Source organism: Parasteatoda tepidariorum, chromosome 3 (genome assembly GCF_043381705.1).
Source record: "Parasteatoda tepidariorum isolate YZ-2023 chromosome 3, CAS_Ptep_4.0, whole genome shotgun sequence".
NCBI lineage: Eukaryota > Metazoa > Arthropoda > Arachnida > Araneae > Theridiidae > Parasteatoda > Parasteatoda tepidariorum.
The window spans coordinates 64,767,334-64,782,886 of NC_092206.1; the positions used below are offsets into that span (position 1 = coordinate 64,767,334).

Here is a 15,553-nt window from a genome sequence, read left to right on the forward strand (position 1 = left end):
TTTTTTATGATTTTGCTTTGGTCTTATTAATTTTGAAATTCTTTTTTTAAATCCATAACTGAATTAGAACCCTTAGAAAATGGTAAATGTCGATATTTCCAACAGTCTCTCTATTACTCATCATTCGAATAAGTTTGAAATAAATCAGTTGAGTGATTTTAAAGAAATAATAATAAGGAAAATCCTTAGATATATTTTTGGCCCAGTACAGGAAAGAGGTTGTTGGCGAATCAGATACAACTTTGATATATATAGACTCTATGGACAACCACAGGTAGTGCAGGTTATCCGAAGCAATAGATTAAGATGGCTTGGCCATATCTGGAGAGGTCCAGAAAACAATGCAGTACGAATCGCCACCTTTAAAAATCCTTCTGGATCTCGGGCCAGAGGAAGACCTCCAACTAGATGGCTTAATTACACTGCTAACGATCTCAAAGTAATAAAGATTAACAACTGGAAAAAAAGTCGGCATAGATGGGAGGCTACGCGTGGTTGAGGCAGCCAAGACCTGTAAGGGGCTGTCGTGCTGAAGAAGAAGAAGAAGTTATTTTTAATAGAGACCCGATAATAAAATAATGGTCGTCACCTGGCCGCAGGGTGACTTAACATAACAAGTGCCGATGAAAGAATTGATTGAAGGTAGCCATTTTTTCAAGGAGCGTCAAAATATCATTAATCTTTTAAAATATTTTGAAAAATATTTTATTTCACGCCAGTATTTTGAATTTTTTTTTCGTCGTTTTAGAAATGAACCTTGAAATGTTAGCCGTATTTCCAATTAAATGCCTTTATATATTAAATTTATTTATTTAAATTCCTCATTATATTAATATTTAATCGTTTAAAACTACAAATTTTTAAAAACTGACCAGTAGCAAAACTTCTTAATTTTCCACGATAACTGCCGGGGGAGCCGTGGTGGCTCAAGGGATAGAGCGTTCACCTTCCAATGAGAATGAACTGGGTGCGTTCTCATTGGAGCTGGTCGAACGAATCCCGCACCCGGCTCGTACAGAATACAGTGCTGACTTAAAAATATCCTCAGTGGTTGACGGATCATGGGCTAGAGCCCCTTGCCGTCAGGCTAAACGTGGGTGGTTTTCCTCGCCATGCAACGCAAATGCGGGTTAGTTCCATCGAAAAGTCCTCAGACAAATTTCCACCAATACTTGATTCAGGAGTTCCCTTGTCTTCTAGATTTGGTTCAAAATTACAAGGCTACAAAGTTGAACATTAGTAGTCGTAAACTCAAAATTGGGTCGGCTGTTCAACGACGGTTATAAATAAAATAAAACTGCCATTGAGAAATATAACAAAACAAAATGCGTGCAGCGCAAATCCTTTAATTCCTAAAGCAGGTCATCACTGCCCGACTTCCTGTAGGAGTGAATTGCTTCATATCTTTCGCATGTTGAAAAAGTTACTATATACAGTGCGAAAAATACGAAACATACCACTCTTAATAACTTTTAATCTAATGATCGGATTTCACGTTCTAGGACTCAATTTTAATAGTTCGAGTGGTTGACCTCAAATAATGTAATTAATTAGTGAAGACAAATATATTAGTTAATTAGTGAAGGCAAGTATGGTAATTATTTGGTAAGTTATGAAATCACACACAAAAACGTACTTTCCCTGAATTTACAAGCCTTTTTTTGGACGGATTCGGAGTTTTGACCCCTAAAATGTAGGGGGTAGCCGCAATCTAGGAAATATGATCCCAATAGTTTGTTCAGGAGAGCGATCCAAACTTTGGAGCCCTTAATGTTAATTTTACTTTTTTGTGTATTTCACGGAATCTCGAGAAATTTTTAAGCCATTTAAAAAAACTTGAACGCAATTATAAAGTTCATTTATCTAAAGACAATTCCACAGCATAAAAAACTTTTATTGTATATTTACTATTTTTTATTATTTAATTTAATAATTGTCGAAAAAGTTCTGAATTGTAAGGTTGTAACAAGCGTAACTTTAAGCAAGGCTGTTTAAGGCACACGTTGAACTCTTCAGTTCAAGGGAAGACACCATCAGAATAGGACTTTTAGTCCCTATTCTACTCAAAATGNCCCCCCCCCGTCTTTTAATTGCTCTTTTAAGTGTCTCACTTACGTTAATTTTTTTATTTAAATTTAAATTAAATACTTTTGTCCAAATAAATTTGTCCCTTAAATGCCCATTTCTTATTTTGAGCCTCTTAAAACTTACACCAAAGCGGGCATAAGGTGTAAAATTTTTTACATCATTGTAAAAAATATAATTTTCCATAGCAAAATACAAAATGTGACTATAATCGATCAAATAGTTTCTGTCAAATCAAATTTCACAAAAATCGCATTTTAAAAACTTGAATATTCAGGATCTATTCTACCTTTTTTCACTCACGTCTTGTATTTTGCCATGTAAAATTATATTATTTAAATTGATATAAAGAATTGTGTACCTTACAATTCAAAATATTTTTGTCCAATGTTAAATAAAATAATAAAAAATGATAAATATTTATTAAAAGTTATTTTTTGAATGAGTAAAGGAATTTTACAACTATGTGCAGAAATATTTCAATTAGCTTAATTCCTCGAGATATGGCGAAATATGCAAAAAGTAAAATTAATATTAATGGTTTCAAACTTTGGACCACACTCAAACTATTGGAACCATATTTTTCAAACCTGACTCAGTCAAAGAAAAGGTATGTTTATTCAGAGAAAATATATATATATTTTTGTCTGATTTCGTAACTTAAAAAATATTGTCTGCACTAATTAGTTAGCATATTTGATGTCAATCAGTCGAATCATCAAGATTGAGTCCAAAAAAGTGAAAATCTGAATATTAGATCAAACGTTATTCAGGATGGTCCATTTTTCATTTTGCACACTGCACATGGCGACATTTTTCCAGGCACAGAATTTATTTTCATGTTCACGAGTTAGAAATCGAAAATAAGATGTATTATCTTTCTAACAACAAAACGTATTTAAAAACGTTTCGGTGCTTCAAGTTTAAGACAAGACGATTAGAAACAAGGCGACGAAGACATTTGGACTGTCTGGTGGTCAAGGAGTTGGCCACGTACTGGAAAGATCCCTGGATCGAATCCATCGTTGGGCATGTGTCTAATTTATGTCTCTGATCTATCTGTCCTGTTTGTGTTGTTAGGGCCACATTGATCTATCTATGTAGTGCCCATGATAAATTAATTATTTAAGAAGTTAGATACTTTAGGCACTACGAGCTTTCTGTTTTTTCAGTAAAAAATGAATTTACGAAATATTTCTTTAATTTTGATGGCATTTGTCTTCTCGAATAACTGACAATAATTTTTTCTCTGGCCATGGTGGCTCAGGGGATAGAGCGCTCGCCTTCCAATGAGGTGAACCGGGTTCGAATCTCAGCGATGGCTGATCGATATGAATTCCGCACCCCGCTTGTCTCTACCACAGTGCTGACTTAAAATATTCTCAGTGGTAGACGGATCATGGGCTAGAGTCCCCTTGTCGTCAGACTAACCACTGGAGGTTTTCGGGGTTTTCCTCTCCACACAAATGTGGGTTAGTTCCATGAAAAAGTCCTCCACGAAGGCAAATTTCTCCCAATACTGAATCCAGTAGTTCTCTTACCTTCTGAATTGGGTTCAAAATTAGAAGCAACTCAGTTGAGCATTAGTAATCGTAAACCCAAAATTGTACCGTCTATTTAACGACGATTATAAAATTATATCATAAAATGAAATATCGATTTCGTCACTTTGACGAAAAATTCGCTCAAAGCATGCACCGTCAAGAAACAAAAAAACGTTTCGTGATATTTAAGTATCCATTTTTTACAGTGTACCGATCTCTATCCCCGCAAAATGTTCTGCCCAAGCACTCACTACTCGCAACTACGACTGTGACGCTAAGAAAGATTTTTTGGAAGAATTCAAAATTTGCTACCGAGTTTTATTAATCAACAAAAGAATTTTGGAAATTATTAATATAATTTGATCTTTATTCAAACGCTTTCTATGTTTAAAAAATTATTTTAGCTCTTTCAATATCCGTTTCATCAGCTTTCTAAAGTTTAAAACTAATATCTCAACAATATCTCAGTTCTATTTTCAACTAAGCTTTAATATTCCCCCCCCCCTCTAAAAAAGGGCATTCGGAGAAATTTTTGACCCGGTGAAGCCCGTCTATGGCATTTATTAAAATCCAAGAAAAATACAATAGTTGCTGATGGCAGCTGCAGAAACAAAAACAAAAATTTTGCAAAGAATATTGATTCAGTCTCATGTCAAAGGATCCTTATAAATTGGTTGGAATAAGTATTGTAGAATACTATAAATACAGGTTATTAAGCCAAAACATAAACCAAAACATAAACCTATTTCATCACTTAAACAAGTGTTATTTTAGTAAAGTTCTACCTAAGTTAGTTTTATTTTAAGTTAAGAAAAATTTACTTCACTAGAAATTTCAATAGAGTTTGTTAAGAGGTTAAATTTCAAAAAGGTGAATTTGCGAAGAAATTTATTGCAATAAGACATTTATAACAATGAATTTGCCGCAAGACGTTTTGAAAGTAATTTAAATTGGCGGTAAGACATTTAAAGTTATGAATTTGCAGTAAGATATTTATAGCAAGATAGCATTTTAATAGTTCGAAGTACCTTATCATTTATTCAAAAAATTATAAAAATTACTTTTTCTTAAGTTGCAATAATTATACCTTATAGTGAGTATTTTTTATAGTTAACCATAACTACAACAATATAACAGATCAATTATTTATAAATTGAAAGATGAGCAAAAACAAAACATGGGAGTTACAGACATGTGATTTTTCCGCTAATTCACGGTATTCAGCGAATCTCAAGACCACTGATTCTCGGAATTCCGTGAATCAGTAATTTATTTTCCGGCAAAATTTTGTCGGAGTTCCGCTAATCTAAAATTTAAATTTCATTACTTTAGCAAGATCTCGTTAACGAGATATTTATTCCGCCTTTACCAGCACTCTCTTTTTTTTCTTCTTCCAAAGTTCTCATTCAAACGCGATAATAATTTATTTTTTTTACAGCATAAAAAACGCAAAAGCGTTAAATTGATAATCTAAAATATAGATTTCAAACTGGCAAATATTTAAAACATTATTTGCAAAAAAAAAAATGTTTTTTTTTCTTTTGAATCATAGAAATTAATACGAATATTTTAAGATTTGCATTTACTAAATATTTTAATAGTAAATTAAAGGTTAGATAGAGAAATGGCCATGTTCCAAAATCCTTATCAAGTTCTAATAAGAATACAATTTTTTTAGAAAAAAAAATTTCGCCTTTAGTTTTGGCTGTCACTGACAAATATCTTTTTCACAAAACTGAAATGTTGAAGGGTTATGTAATATGCTAATGCCAAAGTACCAAATATGCTAATATAGGTATAAAATATTATAATGATATATTTGGTAATAATTAAAACAGGACCAATACTAGGCAGTTTAAATACCGATATTTTAAAAATAAGTGTTTTACGACCCCTCGACAGGGACATGTACCGAAGAAAATTATTTGATAGTGGTACATTTTGACTTATGGTTTTGCCTCGAGTAATAGCATCATGCCAAGGGATGCTAAATGCATTTTATCTTTATTCTAATGGGATGAACTACAAAAAACAAGTTTTACTTACTTCAATAAAGTAAAGCCACTGTAAAGGGAAACAAATAATGTTAAATTTTAAAAGAATGAAATTATTTCAGCTATATTAATTGAAAAACTTAGTGGACGAAGCAGGTAAGTGACATTTTCAGAATGAAAAAAAAAGTTGTATTTGAACTATTTTATCACTAATTTAGTAGAAGGCGTGACGAATAATTCTTCGCTTTATTGTTCCTAATTTGAAATAAAAACCAAATTAAATCAAAAATAAAATTGTATTGCCTAATTTGGAATAAAAATCATGTTGCATACTAAAAATTTATATCATTAGTTACGTTTAGATTTTAAAAATGGTAAAAGCAGTGATTCATTAATTTCACTAAAATGTCACTTACCTGGTTCTTCCATCAAGCTCTTTAATTGTGTCGGTATATGCTTTTCAGTTTTGAGCATGATTTCGTAGTGTTTCACTACTCTGATCTATTGATCACCCCGTGCGAAGAGCGGGTATTGAGCTAGTATATAAATAATTTTTTTAAAAAACTACACTTCGAGAAGGGGAAAAAAAATTCAGATAATTTCTTCTCTCAGCAATCACATGACTGATTATAGTTTCGAACTACTTACTTTCTAATTATCTACCAAAATAAGTGAACGGTAAACAACCTGAAAAACTTTTGATCTAGTGATCGATCTTTTCCGAACTAAGAGCCAATTTTATTTGTTCAAGTGGGAAGTCTTAAATATACAAATTAGCAAGAGCAGATTATAATTCAAGTTACAAAATTAAATACAATTTTATTTATTACAGTCATTTATTACACCATATTATATCATTTTTCATCACCATTGAAGGATTTTTTGGATGAATGAATTTGTGAAGTTTTACTTATCTTTATTACATTAATACTCATTACAAAAGTATGAAAAAGTGAAGGCATTGAAATATCAACATTGCGGCATTCTTCAAAGCATTATCTAAAAGGAAAGAACAAAAAATTATAATTCAAACTAGAATTACTTATTATATTCAAACACTCTTAATTACAATTACAGTTAAATATTTAAAAATTAAATTCTCTCTATAAAATTTGGTATAATTAAAAATGTTTCTGTTAAAAAAAAAATCAATAAAAACTTACTTCAGTTATTTAGCCGAATGCTTCACAGCTGGCATAAGTAATATGAAGAAAATTATCTTCCGATTTGTATCTTTCATATACTTCAGCTAAAGTTAAGCCTAAAGCAACCAATTCGTTATCAATTATAAAATAGAGGCCTTCGTAGTGTGGCAGTTTTATTCTACACCTGTGAAAAAAGTTTCATGAATCAATAATTTTATGCCATAATAATGAATTATGTTATATAAACTTGTCACTGATATTATGATCATTTCATTAAGTTCAGTAATATAAACAAGCCCCTCCCCCACAACCAACATATATTTTATTTTAAAACCGTCGTTGAACAGCCGACCCAAGTTTTAAGTTTACGACTACTAATGTACTCTGGTAAGGTACTCTGCCAGACATTCGTCTGGAGCTGTGGCGGTGACTATGGTAACGAGGTATGATTATTTTAAGTGGGGGAGCGGGATCCCTCTTTAGGACAGGTTTCGGCGAGAGAAAAGGAAGAGCTACCATCCCTAAAATGCCCTCTTCTTGTTTCCATAGCACCAGACTGCCGCAGACTTAGTGGCGGTCAGAGTACCTATCTTTGACAAATAGTAGGTTGCCTTGTTATTTTGAACCCAATCCAGATGACAAATAAACTCCATAATCAAATATTGAGAGAATTTTGTTTTCAAGGAGGACTTTTTGTTGGAACTAACCCGCATTTGCGTTACATGGAGAGGAATACCTCCCACGGTTAGCCTGTGAGGATATTTTACATCAGCAGTTTGGTCGGTGAGAGCCGGGTACGGAATTCGTATCGACCGGCCATCACTGGGATCCGAACTCGGTTCACCTCATTGGGAGGCGGGTGCTCTATCTCCTGAGCTACCGCGACTCGACCAACATATATTATTTAAAATATATATATTTTGTTAATAGAATAAAAATAATAGATTATTACATCGTTTTTCGAGAAAAAAAGGGTATTTTGCGATAGACCTGTATATTCCTCTAATACTTAACAAACAATGAAGTTAAAAATGTTTTCCGGATAACCGGGATAAAAACAGGATTTATGGATTAAACAAGAAAAAAAAACACTATCGAAATCAAACTTATCACTACAGGTAATGCTACGGAAAGAGGGAAAGAAACAGTAGAGCTATTTGAATTCCAGAAGAAAGCATTGGGGATTTCAGGCTTTTGCAAAATTTTGTTGATAGAAGGTTTTTTTTTAACCACACATTCCTTGTTAGGGATTCGAGGGACTTTAATTGCGTTTATTCATACTCTTCGCTAATGATTTTGTTGTAATTAACAGTAGTGCATTTTTTGAGCTTCATATTCCCATGATATGTACAACAAAATAAATATGTGTATATTTTACTAAACAGATTTACACTTCACTCACCTAACCAGTGATTGAAGTTGACTTATAGTCGTGACTTCAGATACTATCCATTTAGGTCGATCTAGCACAGGGAGGTTCCAAGCAGTTCCGGATTTCTCAAATATTACCTGTAAAAATTTAAAACTATAAATGAAATATTAAAAAAAAGTAAAAACAACCTAGCTAAATTACTTTTTACGCATTTCTAAAGACAGGTTTGAAAACAATTTTTGTAAAATTAGGCTCTAGACAATAAGCGTAGGGGAGAGTCGGGTAGCCCCGCCTACTTAAGTATTGCTTATATTTCTGTATAATATTGAGTAATAATCAATATTTTTGAATGTTTCCATTGTTTTATCATCCAATTAAATAATGCAAAAAGAATAAATCAAAAAAAGAATAGTTTAACTGAAAAAATAGAAATTTAAAAAAACATGTTTTTCAGCTCTTCTCAAAATGAGTCGGGTAGCACCGCCCAGTTACAAAAATTTTGTTTTTGACTGTTTTTTCAGGTGTGAATGAAAATGACCAATGTATTGACAATATATAAACCTCGTTTATCATTTTTATCACAAAATTATTTTATTTATTGCATATTTATATACTTCTAGTGAATTCTATTATTTAATAACAATCATTTAATAACAACAATATTTGTTGTTAAAAATGCATATAGCATTCAAATTTGAAGCAATAAAATAATAATCTTTGCAACCGTACATTTATCGACGAAATAAAATTGGGCGGTGATACCCGACATTCATGTGAGCGGGGCTACCCGAAATCCAATTTTTTTGTAAATTTGTAATTACTCGAACAATTTTTTACATACAAACTTCTTTCTTTGTGCAAATTAAACTTAAGACTACATACTTTAATGCTGTATGTATAGAAAAAATTATTTTTTTAGTATTAAAATGAAGTTTAATCGAAACATTCAACCAATTTTTCTTAATTTCATGACTACTGTATTCAACATATTTTCAAAACTATTGTTTACCATGTTACCAGCTGCATAAATACTTGAAACTTTGAAAATAATATTTTTTTTAATTTAACAATTGATGTCCGATGGCCCATTGACTTGAAAAAATATTCTATACGTATGAAATTGACAGTGGCCCGGGGTACCCGCTGGGCGGGGGTACCCGACACTCCCCTACATGCGCTGATTGTAGGGAGCAAAAAAATATTCTGTTGATTAGAAAATATTGGTGACTTTTCTAAAACGTTTGGTGTATTATAAAATCCGTAAATAAATTAAATCGTAGATGCCCATCATTACGGGTCACGATCCAATCTTGGCTTGCATTCTTTTTTTCCTTCATGGTGAATCTTCAAAGCTTATTCGGAAATAAAGATTATTATATGCAAATCATTGAAGATTGTTTTATTATTTTACATCTTGAATGTTTTTTGTTCTTCTCTTTATAGGGGTTTTCAAATCATATGCGACTGACGGTAAATTACTCCAAAACAATGTATAAGCTAGTGAATAAAACACTTTGCGATGCAATCTGTCGTCTAAAAATTGGCTCCCTGACTTATTTTTAATTACAGTAGATCTTTGTTTATTATAAAAATTGACATTACCCTTGATATCTAAAATCATATCTCATCAGCCGAGAAACATTTTTTTAAATCTATTTTTTCTAATTAATAAAAGCATTTTTTTTGCGATCTCTTATCCCTTCATTGAAATCTTCTCAATATGTGAGTCAGAACCTAACTAAAATGGATGAGTGCAAAGGAGCAATATCTGTAAGAAAGGTCCTCAAACGGTGTAAAAAAAATTTAATGAGAGCCCAACATCATTAAAAGTACTAGAATTAATCTGAGCTGTTCATATTAATAAAATAGATGAAAAGAATCCAGCAAAGAAGATTAAATTTTTGTGTCAAAAGCCTTCGGGAAAAAGGAAGTCCATAATGGCGGTTCAATTCTGTGGAATCAAATTTAAAGTGATTTTAGTAAAATCTAACAATCTTTGCCAAAATATTGCTTTTTGTTTATAGTAGAGTTTTTTAGCAGAAAGATTTCTCCAAATGTGAAACAGAACACTGTAGAATACACACAGTGAAACAGAAGCATGTATATTCATCATTAATCAGTTAATAAATATAATTTTTACATATGGCTCTTACTATTGTTCACGAATTTTCTTTTTAAAGTTAAACCTCTATCTTAATCATTAGATTATCAATTATTTATTTTTTATATATAAAATACCAATTTTATTTTATTTTGTGTATTAATAAGTAATTTTAATTATAAATAGATTATTAGTTCACAAATCAAGTTTTATATACCGAATGACGCCCTATTGCATAAAAAAGGCCTTGGAATTCGTTGTGTAGTCTTTAATTATTTAATTATAAATTTACATGCAATAGAAATTATCCCTGGAATACGAAGAAAAAAAATTTCTATGAAATCTAATGGAAGTAATGGTATAGAATTTCGAACTCATGTACTAAATAAAAAACGGAATATCTCAATATCTTTTCTTATTATTATCTTAAGATTCAAACCTTAATCATTCGAGGAATTAATCTTAAAAAATATGATGATGAATTTGTGAAGATGATATTTTAAGTCATAAAATTAATCTCAAAAAACGTGCTTTCTTTGAACAAGAATGCCTTATTAGACAGATTTGAATTTTAAAGCATAAAATACAAGCATACGCTGTGATCTGAAAATTATGGTACTGATAGTGATATGGTGAAAATTTGAACCCATTCTGGTTAATTTATCTTAAGACTTATATAGTCTTATCTCCTACTTCAGAAAAATGAAAAACTTTTCACGTAAAATCATTAAACTTTTTCCTGACATAATTTCTCACAAAAAAAGACAACTTTTAAATATTTGTTATTTTCTTTCATTAAATAGTAGTAAAAATTTTATAGAGCGCAAAGTTTGAAAATTTTTATTTCATTTCAAATACTGTTATACAAAATTTGAACGAAATTGGACGAATAGTTCATGAATAATCATGACTCAAAATAAACGTATTTTTATTTATTTATATATTTTATTCTTTCTTTTCAGAAAGAGTTATTCAACAAATTTCGTATAATATTTTGAATTTTTTATTTATTCCTAAATTGTATCAAACGAAATGAAAATGTAAGTGCCGTATAAATCGAACATTTTTCCGACCATCATTAATTTAAATAATACGAAATAATGATCAATTTTAAAAAATGCTTGGAAATGCCTATGGAAGTCAATTTTTCTAATTATGTGCAAAAAGTATTTTAATTCACCTTTAAATAATTTAAGAGCTATGGCGATACAAGAAAAAATTATAACATTATTAAAAAGCTCAAATTTTCGACTGCTGTCTAGTGTAAACTTGTGGCCATATTTTCCAACCTGTGACTACCTTTTACACCGTTAGAAACTTCTCGGAAAAAAATGGTTAAATAACAATTTATTGAATGGTTAGTTTACCATATTTTATCAAAACTGTCAAATAACCATAAACAAAATGGTAATCAAACTGTTAAGTTTGAGAAAGACTGTTTATTAATTTCTTTCACTTAATACGGTTAAACAAAGAGAATTTTATCGCACCAGCTAGAACCACCTAATGAAGCTACTTAGTTCTTTGAAATTTCGTACATATCATAGCCGAGCTGGCTTATCTGTCGGTCTCATGACCGACAGAAATGGATTTCGAGTCCTAGTGTTGACACCACAATATTTCCTCCCTTCCCTTCAACACAAGAAGAATTTACAGTGTCCGACACTCTCCAATGCCCATTACCTTACGAAAAGCCGAGCTCCTATATTTGGTAAAATAATTCTTTTTTTTTTTTTTTACGTTTTTGATTGTTGTTGTTGTTAATTTACGTCGCACTAGAGCTGCACAATGGGCTATTGGCGACGGTCTGGGAAACATCTCGGAGGATGATCCGAAGACATGCCATCACAATTTTGATCCTCTGCGGAGAGGGTGGCACCCCCGCTTCGGTAGCCCGACGACCTGCGTGCGAAGTCGAGCATTTTGCGGTAGCACAGTTTAACGAGGACCAATACCGCACACCCTCGGTCCCTAAGCAGACTGATCCAAGTGGTCACCCACCCGCACACTGACCGCAGCCAGTGATGCTTGACTTCGGTGATCTTCTGGGAACCATGTCTTATCGATCAGTCAACTGCGGGACTTACGTTTTTGAATAATGCTAGTTGTAAATGGGTAAAAGTCCGTCTAGTTTCGTATTCATGGTTCTATAACTATACTTTTTGAAAACGGTTTCAAAACCATAAAGGAAAAAAATGTTCTTGACCGTAAACTTTACGGTTAATTGGATGGGCAGACAGCCGCCGGTTATTCTACCATAATTTTTGAAAGAAAATTTTAACAGTGTATATTTTGACGATCAAGAATCTGAATTAGTCGTTACGTCACAGATTCAGTTCAGTTGGACGTGCAATGACGTTCACAGATGCATGTTTATGTTGTTTTATACCTCTGGACAGTTGAGGGTTAAAACAATTTGAAAATATTGTAGCAACACTTACCGGTATAGAGTTTGGAAATTTTTTCAAAACTCTATCTGCCTCTTCTTTTCTTTTCGCTGAAAAATAAAAGCAGAAATTTGAATGATTTATTAATCAAATGCATGTTTATGTTGAGATTTAATTTCATAACAAAATAGAATGTGTGAATTAAAAAAGTATGTAACTAAGTAATAGTTAAGGCTGTTTTTAGAAGGCTGCGTTGTTGCGAATAATGTGCTATTTTTATTACTGCTGTGACTTTGCAACTATTACTCATGACTGTAAGGTCAAGTTTAGCCTATCTAAAGCCAGCGTTATCTACGCTTGTTTTGAAAATGGCTCAAAACGTCAAATTGAAAAAATGTCACAGTTTTGCGAAAACGAAAAAAGTTTGTTGTCTAATATTTTAATTTTTAAAAACTTATCCAATACGGCATTGCCTGATTTAAAATTTTTTTTGCAGAAACTGAGAATATGGCGGTGGTTTTGATAATTTTGATCTAGGTGGGAAAATGTAGCCAAATTGGGGATNAATCTCATGACCGGCAGTAATGGAGTTCGAGTCCTAGTGTTGACACCACAATATTTCCTCTCTTGCCTTCAACACATGAAGAATTTCCAGTGTCCGGCACTCTCCAATGACCATTACCTTACGAAAAGCCGAGCTCCTATGCCTGGTAAAATAATTCATTTTTTTCTTTACGTTTTAGAATGATGCTAGTTGTAAATGGGTAAAAAACCGTCTAGTTTTGTATTCATGTTTTTATAATCATACTTTTTGAAAACAGTTTCAAAACCATAAAGGAAAAAAAGGTTCTTGACCGTAAACTTTAAGGTTAATTGGATGGGCAGACAGCCGCCAGTTATTTTACCATAATTTTTGAAAGAAAATTTTAACAGTGTACATTTTGACGATCAAGAATCTGAATTAGTCGTTACGTCACAGATTCAGTTCAGTTGGACGTGCAATGACGTTCACAGATGCATGATTATGTTGTTTTATACTTCTGGACAGTTGAGGGTTAAAACAATTTGAAAATATTGTAGCAACACTTACCGGTATAGAGTTTGGAAATTTCTGCAAAACTCTATCTGCCTCTTCTTTTCTTTTCGCTGAAAAATAAAAGCAGAAATTCGTGTGATTTATTAATCAAATGCATGTTTGTGTTGAGATTTAATTTCATAACAAAATAGAATGTGTGGATTAAAAAAGTATGTAACTAAGTAATAGTTAAGGCTGTTTTTAGAAGGCTGCGTTGTTGCGAATGATGTGCCACTCATGACTGTAAGGTCAAGTTTAGCCTATCTAAAACCAGCGCTGTCTACGCTTTATTTTGAAATGGCGCAAAATATCAAACGCTGGGAAAAAAAAGCAGCAGTTTAGTGAAAATGAAAGGTGTTTGTGGTCTGATTCTTTAAAATTTAAAAACTTACTCCAAATGCTGCCCTTCCTGGGCTTATAAAAATTTGCAAAAACTAAGAATGAGACAGTGATTTTGATAATTTCCATCTAAGTGGGAAAATGTCACCAAATTGGCGATTTTTAAAAAAAATTGGCAATTTTTAAAACTTTTAAGTTGTTTTTCCATTCTAAAGCCCAAATAATTCTCCACAGCAAGATTATACAGATAGTAGTAGTTTAAAATCTTCGTAATGCTTCAACCGTAAGGCATTTTAATTATTGCTTTTTTATTTTCCTTGCCGACAGAGCGTCGAAAAACTGCGCTAAATCTCAATAACATTCAATAATTAAAAAAAAAAAAAAAAGAAAACTAGGAAAGTTCCAGACTGCGGTAACATGTTCCTTACTAGATACCTAGTTACATGAATTTTATTTTATAACCAGCGTTGAACAGCTGCGTGGTTTTCAACCCAACTTAGAAGATAATTGAAGCTCCTGGATCAAGCAATTAACTGTCCTTTGTGGAGGACTTCTTTATGGAACTAGCACGCAATTGTCTTACGTGGAGAGGAAAACTGCGAAGACCATTCACGGTTCGCCCTGTGGCAAAGGAGATCATAGCACATATGATCCGTCTACCACTGAGAATATTATGCGTCAACAATGTGGTATGATCGGTGTGAGCAGGAGCAGAAATTATATCAATCAGCCACTGCTGAGATTTGTACTAGAATCACCTTATTAGGAGATGAATGGAGGTACTCTATTCCCTGAGCCACCGCCACTCAGATATTGCACTAAGTGCAAAAATCTTGATATTTTAAACATATTTTTGATAGATTTTAAGGCACTAAATTCGAATATGATATTTATCGTGCCCGCCAACCTTACTTATGTGTTTTTTTTCCGCATTTTTTCAATTAATTCAATAAACAATAAATGCACTGTCAGAGTGTGTTATGTCATAAATTTTCATTATAATTTTACCTTTAAAGAATTGAAAATTGAAGTAGTATTTTTAAAAACAAAATTTTGATTTTAAGGAAATATGATTATTATGACTAATATTCTGGTATTGAATTTATAAATATATACATCATTTAGCAATATGGAACATATAACAGTGAAATAACCAGTATCTGTCATGCAAAAGATAATTTTTATCACTATTAAAATTTTATTTTAAGATATTTAAATCATAATTTAATAGATCTAATTGTTTGCTATTTGATATAGCGTATTAAAAAATTTAAACTTGATTTATGGCTAAAAGCAAAAATAGGCTGATAAACAATTGTGTATAATATAGCCTACGTCACAGGTTGTGTTGTTCCTACTAAATTTAACCCATGAACGGCATTTTCTGCGAGCCTAACTTCAAGCCACAAATAAACAAACGAAGTGTTCGATCGTTTAAATAGCTGCTCGCCAGATTTTATTGCATTATAAAGAAAAGTTATTGAAACTAAATACAACTAAATAAACAACAA

At 32.0% G+C, this 15,553-nt stretch overlaps 1 protein-coding gene across 4 annotated transcripts in view; it reads right to left on the minus strand.

Moving 5' to 3' along the window:
* Window positions 1-6,416: 6,416 nt before the first annotated feature.
* The window catches only part of LOC107445281 (uncharacterized), a 14,065-nt gene continuing 4,928 nt past the window's right edge, over window positions 6,417-15,553 (minus strand). Inside the window, exons 2-5 of one of the 4 annotated variants that reach the window (XM_043039392.2) lie at window positions 12,683-12,738; window positions 8,171-8,277; window positions 6,787-6,952; window positions 6,417-6,622 (exon numbers count right to left, since the gene is read on the minus strand). In XM_043039392.2, the coding sequence (XP_042895326.1) occupies window positions 6,796-6,952; window positions 8,171-8,277; window positions 12,683-12,738 (320 nt within the window). In that variant the 3' untranslated portion in view covers window positions 6,417-6,622; window positions 6,787-6,795. Of the gene's footprint in view, window positions 6,623-6,786; window positions 6,953-8,170; window positions 8,278-12,682; window positions 12,739-13,718; window positions 13,775-15,553 lie in introns of all 4 variants that reach the window. The other 3 variants (XM_021145866.3, XM_071178749.1, XM_043039393.2) reach the window with 3 other exon arrangements.